This window comes from Betta splendens, chromosome 21 (genome assembly GCF_900634795.4).
Source record: "Betta splendens chromosome 21, fBetSpl5.4, whole genome shotgun sequence".
Taxonomy (NCBI): Eukaryota; Metazoa; Chordata; class Actinopteri; order Anabantiformes; family Osphronemidae; genus Betta; species Betta splendens.
In genome coordinates this window covers 1,701,667-1,715,540 of record NC_040899.1, presented here as the reverse complement: position 1 = coordinate 1,715,540, position 13,874 = coordinate 1,701,667, and the positions used below count along the sequence as shown (strand labels likewise).

The following is a 13,874-nucleotide window of genomic DNA, read 5'->3' as shown; positions in this document are numbered from 1 at the left end:
AACAGGCAGGCAACAAGCAGAGAACAGGCAACAAGCAGAGAACAGGCAACAAGCAGAGAGCAGGCAGGCAACAAGCAGAGAACAGGCAACAAGCAGGCAACAGGCAGAGAACAGGCAGCCAACAGGCAACAGGCAGCCAACAGGCAACCAACAAGCAGAGAGCAGGCAACAAGCAGAGAACAGGCAACAAGCAGAGAACAGGCAACAAGCAGAGAACAGGCAACAAGCAGAGAACAGGCAGGCAACCTGCTGCAAAGCCTCCCAACAGCCGCCACACGTCAAAGCAGGAAACCCCAGAGAATCTGAAATTAACTTCCTGAGAACGGAAGAGGAACTCACTGAAGAAGCAGAGCACGGCGCGGGTCGGGTCGGCTCAGCACAGCCTCCGTCCCAGCACAGCTCCCACTGAGCTCCTGACGGAGGCTGTGCTGGGCGTGAGCGGCACCATTGTCCCCCCCCCCCCCTTTAGCGCGGTGGCAGGCGTTTAGCTGGACGCACTGTGAGGCTGTGGCCTGACGTCAGCAGGTCCCAGCGAGGCCCGAGAGCGGAGTTGAACCAACAGCCACAGCTCCTCTGACGTGAGCCTGTTTCTGCTGCGGTGCCGTTTCAAAGCGTTACTGGGAATAGTCTGATCAAACCACCAAGTGATCCGATCCCTTGCAGATGCAGCTCCATGTAAATATTGGCCCTTTGATGCGGTGGCACTGATCGGCTTTGCATCACTCATGGTGACAGTCACCTGCTTCTCTGCTGTTGGGTAACAGCTGTTGTGTTGATCCTCCTGACAAATCTTGTGTTTAACACACAGAGAGCGACACAAACACGGCGCGAGCAGAAGAAACTAAACGGATTAAAGGAACAACTGGAAGAAAACAAAGAGACAAAGCGATGCTCTCAAACTGTCAGAGCAGCTGGAGACTCCTTCCAGACGCTGTGCAGCGTGTGCACTCGCTGCCGGGACCCAGGATTTGTGACCCAATATGGTGCTGGACGGGTGAGCAGACAGACGCTGAGGCCCCAACGCCCCTGAGCTCCAGGAGCGCGCGGCGACAGCGGGTTTGTGTTCCACGTTGTACAGTCTTCATCCTTGCTGCCAAACGCATCCAGCACAGTGTAGTCACTGCTGTGAATACATTCTGCCAAAGCTCACGTGCACAAGCAAAGCTTTGTCGTGCTAAATAGACTTATATATAGTGGCCATAGTGACCAGACACGGAAACGGAACACAGACAGCTCCGGCTCCGGGCGATGTCTGTGTTGGTGAGAGCAGCTGCCTCAGCTCAGACGCTTACATCACTTACATCGAGCAGCGTGTGGAGATGCTGGTCCTGGAAAACACTGTGGAGGAAATCTAGGTCCTTCTCACTGCAGTCTGTCAGAGCGTGGATCTCCTCCAAACTGTCCAACACCTGCGACACAGCTCCTACAACACAGCAAAAACAGGGTGTGGACTGGCAGCTTAGCTTCCATTAACGTGGCTTCAACTTGACTTCCATTAGAGCCAAGTTCAAGGTAGTGGGCGAGTGGGGCGTCAGAGACCGAGAACCAACAGATACGTACGTTCTGCCGCCAGCAGTCCTGACGGTCGGCAGCGTTGGGAACAAACAGACCACAGGAGCTAAAGTCAGCGTTAAAGCAGCAGCACGTCTACACCCGCGGCCCTCAACCAAGGGCACAACACCACGGGCCTGAGGCTGCAGGTGAGAAGCGAGCCTCGGGTCGGTACCTGAGGAGCTGGGGTCCTCGGAGAAGTCGTGCAGCTCCTCGGGGGGGTCTCCGTAGAAGGAGTTAAACTTGTGGCTGGACACGGCAGCCAGCACGGCGCCCTGAAACGACAGGCAGCTGTTAGCTCCGCGCCGGCGCCGCCGCCGCGTCACAAGTCAGCGCGTGCGCTTGCTCAAACCTTCAGCTTCCTCCTGGCGTTGAACTTCCTCAGCTGCTCCACGGTCTCCGGCAGGTGGATCTTGTAGGCGTAACGGTCCCGTTCCTTCAAACGACAGAGGTACAGGATTCAGGGGGTCTCTAGAACCCAGAACCAGGCTGAGTCTGGATCTAGAACCGCTGGAGTATGAACACTATGCTTGAGTCTGTGTTCCCCGTTCACCCATACATTAAAGCAGGCATTTGCATAAATGCAGCTTCTTTGTGTTCAATGTCCATCAATCGAAAGCAAAGTTGGACTGACTGTGGTTTCTACAGGAACCATCACATCCGGCACCAGATGCGTTCATGAGATGGAAACACTTCTGCTCCTCAGATTCTGCGTCGCTGTCGAACCGTGACCCTTCTGACTGTTTAGACTAAAGTCTGGAACCAGACCAACAGTGACCTGAAATGCTGAGAGTTCTTTATTGTAGAAGGCGGGAGGTCATTTTTGGTGCAGGAGCTGAACCGTTGCAGCTGCACACGCTGAGCGGGAGGAAACATTTGTGTTGCATCACATCCTTATCGGACGCTGCGTTAAACACGGCTCTGTGGCTTCTGAGATAAAGAGAAAAACGGAACCTGCTGCAACAGAGCCTGATTTGTCTGAACCCAATCTACTGAAACTGCGATGCCTTCAGGCGACAGGGTTTTACTACTGCAAGCAGGCCTCAAACAGACCAGGTTCCAGTCACGTCCCAGACTACGGCTGGTCTCCACTTAGACAACGGCACCTTGAGCCAGGGGTGGTTCAGAGCCTCGTAGACCGTGATCCTCTCAGCGGGGTCCAGCATCAGCATGCGTCTCACCAGGTCCTTGGCGCTCTCAGAGATCTGGCTCCACTGGCGCGGGTTCATCTACACAGACAGACGCCACAGGACAAACACATTACGACAAACCTGTGCTGGTTAATCACAACACACACTGTGTGCGAGGGTTTCTGAACGTTTCATCGGTCAGTGTACCTCAGCACCTGTTTGTTGTGACTGTGGTGTGTGATATTTTAGGTGCTTCCCCCCTTAAACACAATGAAGTCAGCACTTCTTCTTTCTGCTGTTTCCACTGTGGGAACGTCGTCCCATTCATGAGGTCCCGTTTAACCCAAAGGTTCCACTCACTCAGCAGCGCTGGTGAACTGGACCCCGTCCTCACCTTGTACTTGCCCTTGCAGATGGCCTCGAACAGCCGCTCCTTGGTGCCGTAGAAAGGCAGGCAGCCTGAGAGGAGGATGAAGAGGATGACGCCACAGCCCCACACGTCCACCGGTTTGCCGTACGGCTCCCTCTTCACCACCTCTGGCGCCATGAAGTGGGGCGTTCCAACCCGTCCTGCGGTCAGAGCCACTTCAGTATCAGCAGAAGGAACTAAACCAACAGTCCAACTATGACCTATTGTGTGGATGAACTCAGGACTATCATCTGCAGGTCAAGGAATCTGGGCTTCTTCTCTTTCTTGGAACCATTCAGGAAGGTTGGATCACCACTGATGCCATGACTCAACCCCCAAAAGAGGAAGCATCCGTTACTGTGGCTTTCGGGAATTCAATGCAACGTCCAGGCTTCATGTTGCGGTTGCTTTTTTTGTTTGTTTCGTTTTAATATTAAACCTACAGGTTATTTGTCAGACTGCCCCCTCCCGCGAGGCTCCAGAGGCTGCCTGATGTCATGGTGAGTGTTGGTGAGCAGCCGTACCTCCTGCCACCAGGCCCGACTCGCCCAGCTGGATGGCCACGCCGAACCCTCCGAGCTTCACGGGAGCAGAGTTCTCCTTGGACGCCAGCAGGACGCAGTGAGGCTGCCAACACACAGACACGAGAGCTAATTAAAAAGCGACTGCGCCCATAAATAACAACAGGACACACCCGAACCCTGAGAGTGGGACGGTAATAAGAGAGCAGCCGGCATCAAACACCGTGCTCCGCGACGTTTGCTTCTTTTAGCTGTAGTTTAGTGATTCATACAAATTTGAGTCGTCCCACAGGGAAATGTAAACTTAATCACAAGTTCTCACATCTTATTAAGAGCCTGTACATGGAATCAGCCAGTTACCACAGAATGTGTGATATAATGAATGCTGAGGATTTATTCCACTGTAATTCTGCTGCTTTATTACGGGATGAGAAGCTCCACAGATGTTGTAATACTCATCCAGGGCCACGGAACTGAGTGAACATCAAGCTGGCTCCATAACATGACTCATTAACCTCTGGGTAAAAGCAGCCCACGCCCCCCTTCACCCTGAGGACGCACAGCGGCTGCACGAAGCCCTGCCCTCCTCGCGCTGGCTCCGCTGAGATGTGAGCAGCTGCAGGAAGAGGAGGCTGACCACACTTTTCTCTGTTCACCACTTGAGCACAGACAGCAGCCAGATCAAGCACAGCCGAAAGAGGAAGACTGCACACAATTCCGTTTCTACTTGGACCTAATGAAGGTAATTAACAGTCAGACAACAGCAGGAAACTCAGAACAAGAGGAAGCTTTGGACAGTTTCTGCTCTGTCCTACAGTTCAGACTGGAGGGAACAGGCTGGACTCAACAGACCGACAAGCTGCGCTGGGCGAGTTCCTCTTTGGATATAATAAGAGAAGCTCCGTTCACTTTCATCACCTTAGTTTAGCTTGAAACGCGGAGCTGAGCTTATCAGGATATTTGCTTGGTTCAATGCGCGCGTCACACTAACTAACGACTCTGACTGGACGAGCCCAGAACCTTGCCACGTCCCACCCAGAGGATCCCAGAGGCGTCATGTCGGGAGCGTCCTCCACCCTCCAGACTCCTGTCGCCTCCTTTGCCCTGATCAACTCCAGCCTCGGCGCTCTGAACCGGACGGCGGGCGATCGGTGTGTGGACTACGACGCGCTGCAGACGCCGCTGGCTGTGCTCTACTCTATAATCTTCATTCTGGGTCTGGTTGGGAACCTGGTGGCTCTGTGGGTTTTCCTCTGCGTTCACTCCAAGAAGAACTCGGTGCGGGTTTTCCTCATCAACGCGGCTTTGGCAGACCTGCTGCTGGTGGTGTGTCTGCCGTTCAGGATTCTCTACCACAGCCAGGGAAACAGCTGGAGCCTGGGTCCCACCGTGTGTAAAGTGGTGGGAAACCTCTTCTACATGAACATGTACATTAGTGTGGTGCTGCTGGGGCTCATCAGCGTGGATCGCTACCTGAAGATCGACCGCAGCTCGGCGATGCAGCACAAGCTGTTCTCCACCAAGTGGAGCTCGGTGATCTGTGCCGTCCTCTGGGTCCTGTCCTTTTTCCTCATTCTGTCTCTGTTGGTGGCAAAGAACCCCCCAGATTCCAACAGGTTGGTGGCGCCTAGAATTAAGCTTTCATTTCTATTTCTGGACAAATAGAACATCTTTGCTCTTTTCAGATGCTTCCAATACAAGCAGCTCCAAGACAACAAGTGGAAAGCCTACATCAACATCTTTGTGGTGGTCGTCTTCTGGCTTGTCTTCGTGGCTCTGGTGGTCTCTTATGGGAAGATCGCCCTCAAGCTTCTGAGAACATCCCAGGAAAAGCCGGACCTGCCCAACGCGGCCCACTACACGCGAACCGCCAAGAAGTCCTTCTTCATCCTCTTCGTCTTCACCGTCTCCTTCGTGCCCTATCACATGGTCCGGGTGTTCTACATTAAGACACAGATCACAGAGGCTCCGTGCAGCTGGCAGAAGGTGGCCGACGTAGCCAACGAGGTGGCCCTGGTCTTCTCTGCCTTCAACAGCTGCCTGGACCCAGTCATGTACTTCCTGTTGTCCTCTTCGTTGAGGAAGGAGGTGCTGCGCTTGGTGAGCCACATATGTAGCGTGCAGGATGTTGCTGGAGTCAGTGGAAGCAGCTCCACCGACAGAGAACAGGTGACTGCTGGTTTCAAGAAGGCCGCCGCAGATCCTGAATCAGGCCTGATGAAAGCAGAACCAAGCTGCTACCGGACGAGGCTGCAGACGAGCTGAGCCTGCATCTCAAACGCTCAACTCAACCATTAGGGGCTCACGGGAAACAGGGACTATGGATGACATTATAGAACTCCATCTGCTGACATTCAGCCTGTAACGCAGGGTGTGGACCCTACAGGTACAGTCAGAGCAGGTACGTTTCATCATCTACTGTATGTGAGGAAAGCTAGGACGGAGTACAAATGTGATCTTCTAACTGGGCAGTGAGTGTCACACAGTAAACGGGCTGTTCCTCTTGTACGGTGATGTCATGCCAACACGGAGCAGGCTGGACGTCGCTGTGTCAGCTGCTGTCGACACCAAAGGGCAATAAAATCAGTGTTGGACCCAATGATTAGTAGAGTCGCTGTCGCTACACCGACTAAGAAGGAAACTGCTGAACATCACAACCTAAACATGGAGAGTGTATGTGTGTGTGTGTGTCTCATTTACCTGCTTATATAGTTCATTACTGAATCTAAATAAATGCTTTAAATGACGCCCAATCAACCCGCCTCTGATGTGTGGAGTAAAGTGGAAGTGAAGGAGTGGAGCAGTACAGCAGCGCCACCTTTAGGCAGAAGGTCAACGCGTCCTTTAAGGCGCCTGCAGCAAACGGCCCCAGAGCTGAGGTTTGTGTAGCTCAGCGAGTCACATGGCTAGTGAGGAAGTTCAAAGCAACAAAGCAACAGCTGTTTAAAAAAAGCAGCCCCACATATACAGAGGCGGCAGACGCACATAAACGTGCCGCTGCAATAAGAAGGAGGAACTTGTGCAAAAGCTTCAAACTGAGCCTGGTGCTGAGAGAGAAAGGAGCTTCGTCCACTGGTACGTATCCATGACGACAGATTAGAAGTGTTTCCACTGTTCATTCAGACCATTTGTAGGTGCTGCTGTGGTTTTTCTGCTGTCACCGTTAATGAAATGTGATCTGATCTTCACTATATCATCCAGAAAACAGAGCTCTGGGTAAATTAACAGTCTGTGCTTGTACCGCCATGACATTAATGCTATTTAGTAGCTGCAGATTAAACCTTAGAAACCTCCGAGCTCCAAATGGGCCTCGGCCTTGATTCCTCGTACCTGCAGAAAGCTGGGAGCTAGATTAGTAATCGCAGCGCTGAGGCAGCAAGCTCATGAAAATGCCTCATTTTCTGAAGAATGTCAGGTCTAATTATCAAAAGTAATCATTCATCATGTATCGAGTTGACATATTAACATACTGATATATCATTACCACAAAGAATGACCAGGCGAATGTGGGTTCACTTTACTTCCTCCGGTGTTTTTACATTAAGAGTCTCTCCCCTTTGGAGAAGGGTTCAATGTGGTGAGCATTATCAGCAGTTCAGCTGGAAGACACTCTAACGGTGTGTAGAAGTAGACGCAACAGAGCGAGTAACATGATCTTGATTTTAGATCAGGGAAGTTACCGCCTCTGTTGAGTAACACTTCACCAGAAGGAAGTCTCTGTGACTGCACAGGTCCGATGGAGCTCCCGGTGCCGTCTCGTCCCCCGGCCAACGCCTCCTCCCCCTCGTCCAACGGCGTCCTCTGTCCGTCTGCTGCCACCTTCCTCTTCCTCCCCTGCGCCTACACCCTCCTCTTCGTCACCGCTCTCCCAGCCAACGTGCTCGCTCTGTGGGTGTTCCTGCGCCACATCTCCACCATGTCGCCCACGCACGTTTACCTGTCGCACCTGAGCATCTCCAACCTGCTGCTGTCGCTCACCACCCCCTTCCTCGCGGCCTACTACGCCCAGAGCTCGGTGTGGACGCTGGACGCCGGCCTGTGCCAGCTCCTCGTGCACGGCATCACCCCAGTGCTGCACATCAACATCTACATCAGCCTGATGATCCTCACGTGGGTCGCCCTCAGCCGCTTCGCAACCCTCATCCAGCACACGCACGCCTCCAGACCCAGCGCCTGCGTCACGCTGCTGCCTCCCGCCTTCTTCTCCCGCCTCAAAAAGGCCTCCTTCGCCAGCAGAGTGTGTGTCAGCGTGTGGGTGGTGGCGGTGGGGGGCATAGTACCAGTAACGGTTTATTATTCAGTGAATGAGGCCATGAAGGGCGCCGCTGGCAGCGAGGACGGCGGCGCTGCCAGGGGAAAGGAGCTGTGCTACAGCCCAGCAGTGGAGATCGGAGGCATTCTGTCGGCGGCCTTCTCTGTGCCCCTCATCATCCTCTTCTTTGTCTTTTACCTGCTGGTGCTTCTGTCCTACGTGACCGTGTTGAGACACATCAGACGCTCGCATCGCAACACAACCATCGGCACCTCCCAGAGCCTGCTGGCAAAGGTGTTCAGAAACATCGTCATCATCCAGGTGGCTATGAGTTATGTTATACACGAACTATTAACCCGTGGCCTCAGCAAGTACAGTATAAGTATGCAGACGAGGCCTCCCAGCCTTTAAACTTCCTGTCCCAGTTTGTCCTTTCAGTTTGTCTTCTGCCGTATCATGTCTTCAAACCCATCTTCATTTCTTTTGCCCACTCTCGCTTCGAGCTAACAAACACGCCTGGTGACGTGCACGACCGCTGTCATCCCTTCTCCACCTACGTGGAGGTAAATCTGACTTGTACATTCTTCCGTCCACTTCCATGAACCGCTGGCTACAGTGATGTTTCCTCCTCTTCCTCAGGTCAAGAACTGTCTGTACCTCCTGGCTGCACTGAGGGGGTCAACGGACCCTGTGATGTACTTCCTGTTGGACAGGACCTTCCGTCAACAAATCTTCATGGTTTTCGGATGTAAACGGGACAAAGTCCAGGACAAAACAATGTCCTGCTCAGTTGCAGGACGTGCCAGCCAAAGACTTGCACAGCAGCAGTAAAGGAATGTGTCCACCGCGACTTCAGGCCATGACAGAGTTGTGTAGGATATAGATGGACGCTCCAGCTTTTAATGTGCTGGTCTCATGCTTTGTGTGCACGGTTCCATCCAAGTGTAACGTGTGACTGATTACATATCGTAGGTGACATGCTCTCTACTTTCATTAAACCAACATCAGACTTGATGTGACTGAGCTACTATCACTGCAGTGTGGTGCTTTGTGTGGTCCTGTGGTTCGTCTGTGTGGTTGCAGCATGTAAAGCGGATTCCTCAGACCTGTAGCTGCTCATGTCTGTGAGCATTCTTCCATTCTTTTGTTTGTATGATGAGCAGTTCCAGTGGATGTCCGCTGTTAGTAATGGAGGCTAATTGTTTATTCAGATGAAATTCCTTCAGGCGTGAAGGATCATGGTTACGACACGCCATCTGTGCATGCATGTGGTTTAAGGGGTCTGAGCCGCAGCGCTACCGCCTGGTGGATGGATGTATACAGACTGCAAACACACCTGCAGCCTGATCCAAAGCAACCATGTGCACACCTCTGTGAGCCTGAATAGGTGAAAGCGTCGCCTCAAGGCTCATTAAAAGCCATTAAAGGAGTCATAATCTGGCACAGTGACCACAGAGACCACAGTGACACAGACACATTCAGTGGACGACAGCTCTCCATCCATCACACTGTAGAAGACTGTATGTTTTAGCAACAGGAAAAAGCCATATGGATGCAAGCACACGACAGACACCAAATTCTCCCCGTCTCATCAGATTTTACTCACCTTCAGTTTCTGACTAAGCTGTAACATCTCTAACGTCCATCCTTCAAACCAGAGGATGTGAGAGAAACATGTCACTTTAAAGAATAAGTCATGATGGAGTCCAGATCAGCTCCATTACATTAAACTTCCTTTCTGGTCTGTTCATCCATGCAGGTACTTTCTGTGTTAACCTCTTGACTTCCTCGTCCACAGCAGCTACAACTCAACCATCCACCGTCTGCTGTTATCACTTACAGTTCCTGATCCACACTTCACCAAACAAACCATTATCTGTGGACATGCGTCATGCAGAAAGTTTAGTGTGAGAAAGTGTCAAGATAGGTTGACACTTAGCGCGACAAGCACAGAATGCTAATGTGTGTGGTGTTTGACTGCAGGAAGTGATGAAATCACAGAGGCTCCTGACAGGGGATCAGGAGGAACAGGGAGGGAACAGGTGTGACTGCCCACTCATTTATGTTAAGAGCCTTCAAACATTCACCTTTACACACGACAGCAGCTCTAGAGATTCCAGTGACTGCACATTCACGTGCACAGCAGGAGGGAGAGGGCCAAAGGCAGACCCCACACAGGCTGCACACACTGGGTGGAGTTCAGTACCGAGTCATCGCTTGATTTATGAACATCCACTCCTAGATGAATTCAGTGACTTTCATGCGTGGAAGGCTGCGGCGCCTCACACCGATCCATATTCAACAAGGACAGCTGCATCCCTGTAAAGGGCATAAATCTCAGACAGAGCATCTGATAAGCCTGAGACAGGTGCTCGCAGCTGCTGCTGGTAAAGGCTGATAATGCAGGACAACACAAACACGGCCAATGTCAAAGCTGCATTTTGAGCCGAGTGCTGAACAGCTGATTTCCAGTTAGTCGTGTTCCACAGGAAGTAGACGTACGTCAGAATCCTGAGCCGGTTCCGAAGGTTGGTCCTTTGACCCCTGCAGCCTGCTCAACTCATTGACAGACTACTGATGAATCAACAGAGAAAAAGCAGCAGTAGCTGCAGTGATGCTTCTGTAACAAACCATCAGTGATTGGTTTGGGTTTTCAGTTCCAGTAAAACAGCTTCTTCCTGCTGAGACGTGGGCGACACATGAGCGAGTGTGAGCTTAAAAAGGAAGCGTGTTTTTTAGACAGCCGTCGCCAGAGCGATGCTCATGAGTCTCATAGACATTCTCCTTCAGAGAAAGAGCAAAGAGCTGCTGCTGTTGAATAGCTGAGTTAAGATGGATCAAAAAATTAAGCAATAAGACGAGTGTGAGGTGTTTGCGCCCTCTGCTCTTCAGGATGATGCTCCTGTACGTTCTCATTTCAGCTGGAGACGTCTGGAGCTCATCCACTGCGCTGACACCGCTGCCTGAGCGCTGAGCTCTGAAGCTGAGAGGGAGGAATAAGCATCTGGGCGCTGATGATGGCCATATAATATGCATTACGAGTCTCTCAGAAAAGGCAATAAAATACGCTGTAAAGAGGGAGCAGTGCAATTGAGCTCTCTGAATATCAAATAAAAGCCATTAAACTCACGACTGGGGAGGCTGACGGGGGAATTGCGTTTCGTGCTGCCTGTTTGTGGAATGTGGAGCCGGAGTCGTTGCTCTGAATGCAAAGCTTTATTTTCCCTCCTGGAAACCAGGACGTCTTTACTTATGACGAGGGTGGTTACTACAGGCTCACACACACACACACACATGTATATACTGTACACGCACGCACGCACGCACGCACGCACGCACGCACGCACGCACGCACGCACGCACGCACGCACGCACGCACGCACGCACGCACGCACGCACGCACACAGGAACCCGCTTCTCCACACTGGGTCCACTCATTCCAGTAAATCCCACCTTCCTCCACATCCTGAAACTTCATGTGTTCTCCTAGTTCAGGGTCACTGTGAGGCCCGGTCGCGTGTCGTCACCTGCTGCAGCAGCTGCAGATGACGACACGGTCATGTTGCTAAAGCTGCTGCAACCTCAACATTTGCTCCACAGCAGCAGAGACCGTTTCAGCTTCTTGCATCTTCCTCTTACTGGTGCTGATTTATCGTTCAAAGCTCAGTTCTTTAAAATAAGTACAACACCTACCTGTTTGAAATGCATTCAATAGATTATTATTATTAGGCGTTTTACATATTTTAAGCCGACTTTAGCTGCATAAAGTGAGAAATACCTTGACGTCTCTGTGGATGACGTTGTTGTCGTGGCAGTAGCGCAGCGCCTCCAGGATCTGCCTCATGTAGTGACTACAAAACAAAGGAAATAGAACTCAGTGGAGACAAAGACATACATAAGTGCTAGGAGAGATGGAGCTCACCTGGCCACTGCTTCACTGTAGACAAAGCCAGCATCTGCCCTCTTCACGATCTCAAAACACAGGTCTGCCCCGTCCATGCTGCAAGACAGAGGTTCAGAGGTCAGGGCAGGAGGTGGAGCTTGGCTGTGGCAGTGAAGCAGTGTATGTACATGTATGCGAAGCTGGTCCCACTGATCTACAGCTCAGACTCTTTGTCTGTTATTGTTAATGCAGGTCAGGAGCCAGTGAACCGAACCGCTCATTTCTACCACGTTCCTTGGGCTCCTGGCTTCGTCCTGATGCTACGGTGCAGTTGAACATTTTAAAGCCCCTTTGGAGTCATTTACATTCAAGATAAGGCGGTAACGGCCCAGTTGACAGTAGGTTGTGGCCGGAGGCGACGGCTTCGCACCTCACAATCAATACTAAGCTGCTGTGGACCCCTTCGCTGGCTGCACAGGTACAACACTGGCTTCTAATTGTGACTCTGCCGATTCTGACTCTCATAACTGCTCGGCTCACATTCCACCGCCAATTACTGCAGCCTGCTCTGTGATGCCAGTAAGACTCTGCCCCAATTAAACAGGGCCGTTGCGCTGAGGCTGGCTGCAGGACGCCCGCGTTGTCTGCACTCGCATCGCCGGCCACGTCACATTCAGTCCAGCAGGGAGAGCTGGGAGCCACATGAAGCCATGTTTACCCACTTATCTGTTCTGGTTCCACAGGGCTGCACCGCTCCAACGGCGCCTCAGATCTACCTGCACTCCCGTGTATACACGAGCATCTGTATGAAACAGCAGCCTGAGCGCCAGCCAGCTCCCAAAGCATGAAAATCCCTTTAAATGGTGCTCCCTCACATTTCCTTGAAAGTTTTCTCACTGCACCGAGCCACGTGAAACCAGAGCACTTGCCTGTTCAGCGATAACGGAATTAAATGATAAAGGCATTAGTTCTGGAAGAGGAAGAAAGATGAAGATACTGAGCAGGCTGGGAGGATTTCTGGGACGGAGCTGCTTTGAGAAAAGCTGGAGGTAGCAGCAAGTGTGAAATCTTAATCTAATCTCTTTCCCTGCATATATTCAGTGTCTGCACGCTGCCTCCCCTCATTCCTCTTTTCTCCCGCTACCCCATCCCCAGCTAACAAGCTCCCACATCAGTGTGATTATAGAAAAGCACCGCAGGCTCCTGATGGTTCCATCTGGCTGGTTCAACCCACGGTGACCTCCTCGTCTCTCCAGGTGCCGCCTCTGCTCTCACCATGCGCTGGTGTGAGGCTTCTGACACATCCTGTGTTATCTAATATGTGCCACTGAATCTTTGCTAAGACTTACAACTCAAAAACCATGTAGAGCATCCCGTCCGAGCTATACGTCTCCAGCAGCTCCACAATGTGGGGGTGTTTCAGCATGTGGCAGATGCTGGCCTCCCTCTTCAGATCTGACAAGACACAAAACAGAGAGATTAGCAGGACGAGCAACATGACCGAGCTGCTCAGCAGCACGTAAACGGGAACCCTGCTTCCACGGCTGGGGAGGGGGCTTAGAGGACGCCCAGCGTCAGGTTAACAAGTGAACAAAGGCTGCCGCGGCCTGCAGACGCTTTCCAGGAGCTGCAGGATCAAAGAGGAGATGATTACAGGGAGCGATGCAGCCTCTTGTCCTTAAAAGCACAAGTGCATCTGAACCAGAGCTCCTCGTGTGAGTCATTCTTCTTCTTCACTGCATCATCAACAGTGAAGGTGAGAGACGATCATTCTCCTTCATCAAGTCAGTGTGTTAGTGGAGATTCGAGGTTCGAGTTACGCTGTGAGCTCACAGGACAGGCCACGTCTACTCCCCGTCTGGGACAGTTCCACGCCAGTGAACGGTGCAGCTTCTTGGCTCTGGCGTTCTGTGGCGAAGCTCTTACTGCTCGACGCGTATGCAAATTAGCATCAAGTTTCCACTTTCTTTCAGTTTAAGCGCCGTTTCTTTTTATTTATCCCATTACTTTAGACCCTCTTACTGCTGGTGGTGGTAAGCAGCACTTTAATTAGTTTCTAATGAAGAGAAGGGTAATGGAGGCGATTGCTGAAGCTGAAAAGAACAATGCAGGCTGGTTGTTGAGATAA

The 13,874-nt window shown here is 51.8% G+C and overlaps 3 protein-coding genes across 15 annotated transcripts in view; 2 read left to right on the top strand and 1 right to left on the bottom strand.

Moving 5' to 3' along the window:
- Positions 1–13,874, bottom strand: part of caska (calcium/calmodulin-dependent serine protein kinase a) — a 51,821-nt gene that overhangs the window by 12,840 nt on the left and 25,107 nt on the right. For 9 of the 13 annotated variants that reach the window (XM_029137177.3, XM_029137176.3, XM_029137175.3 and 6 more), the window contains exons 3-12: positions 13,096–13,201; positions 11,786–11,863; positions 11,642–11,714; positions 3,615–3,717; positions 3,076–3,251; positions 2,658–2,780; positions 1,904–1,987; positions 1,727–1,826; positions 1,561–1,578; positions 1,302–1,423 (exon numbers count right to left, since the gene is read on the bottom strand). In XM_029137177.3, the coding sequence (XP_028993010.1) occupies positions 1,302–1,423; positions 1,561–1,578; positions 1,727–1,826; positions 1,904–1,987; positions 2,658–2,780; positions 3,076–3,251; positions 3,615–3,717; positions 11,642–11,714; positions 11,786–11,863; positions 13,096–13,201 (983 nt within the window). The remainder of the gene's footprint in view (positions 1–1,301; positions 1,424–1,560; positions 1,579–1,726; positions 1,827–1,903; positions 1,988–2,657; positions 2,781–3,075; positions 3,252–3,614; positions 3,718–11,641; positions 11,715–11,785; positions 11,864–13,095; positions 13,202–13,874) is intronic. The other 4 variants (XM_029137178.3, XM_029137184.3, XM_029137188.3 and 1 more) reach the window with 1 other exon arrangement.
- Positions 4,094–6,368, top strand: gpr34b (G protein-coupled receptor 34b). The gene is made up of 2 exons (XM_029137202.3): positions 4,094–5,227; positions 5,297–6,368. Exons 1-2 carry the CDS (start codon positions 4,668–4,670, stop codon positions 5,874–5,876), a joined length of 1,140 nt encoding a protein of 379 aa, XP_028993035.1. The 5' UTR covers positions 4,094–4,667; the 3' UTR covers positions 5,877–6,368.
- On the top strand, positions 6,512–8,893 carry LOC114847441 (probable G-protein coupled receptor 82). Its single transcript, XM_029137201.2, has 4 exons — positions 6,512–6,686; positions 7,343–8,184; positions 8,289–8,426; positions 8,503–8,893. The coding sequence occupies exons 2-4, from the start codon at positions 7,348–7,350 to the stop codon at positions 8,692–8,694; spliced, it is 1,167 nt and encodes a 388-aa protein (XP_028993034.1). The 5' UTR covers positions 6,512–6,686; positions 7,343–7,347; the 3' UTR covers positions 8,695–8,893.

Bases quoted from the DNA above. Each gene is read 5' to 3' on its own strand.
- gpr34b (XM_029137202.3), top strand. From the start codon at position 4,668: ATGTCGGGAGCGTCCTCCACCCTCCAGACTCCTGTCGCCTCCTTTGCC. The intron at 5,228-5,296 runs GTTGGTGGCGCC...TGCTCTTTTCAG, and splicing joins AACCCCCCAGATTCCAACAG to ATGCTTCCAATACAAGCAGC.
- LOC114847441 (XM_029137201.2), top strand. From the start codon at position 7,348: ATGGAGCTCCCGGTGCCGTCTCGTCCCCCGGCCAACGCCTCCTCCCCC. The intron at 8,185-8,288 runs GTGGCTATGAGT...TTCCTGTCCCAG, and splicing joins GAAACATCGTCATCATCCAG to TTTGTCCTTTCAGTTTGTCT. The intron at 8,427-8,502 runs GTAAATCTGACT...CCTCTTCCTCAG, and splicing joins CCTTCTCCACCTACGTGGAG to GTCAAGAACTGTCTGTACCT.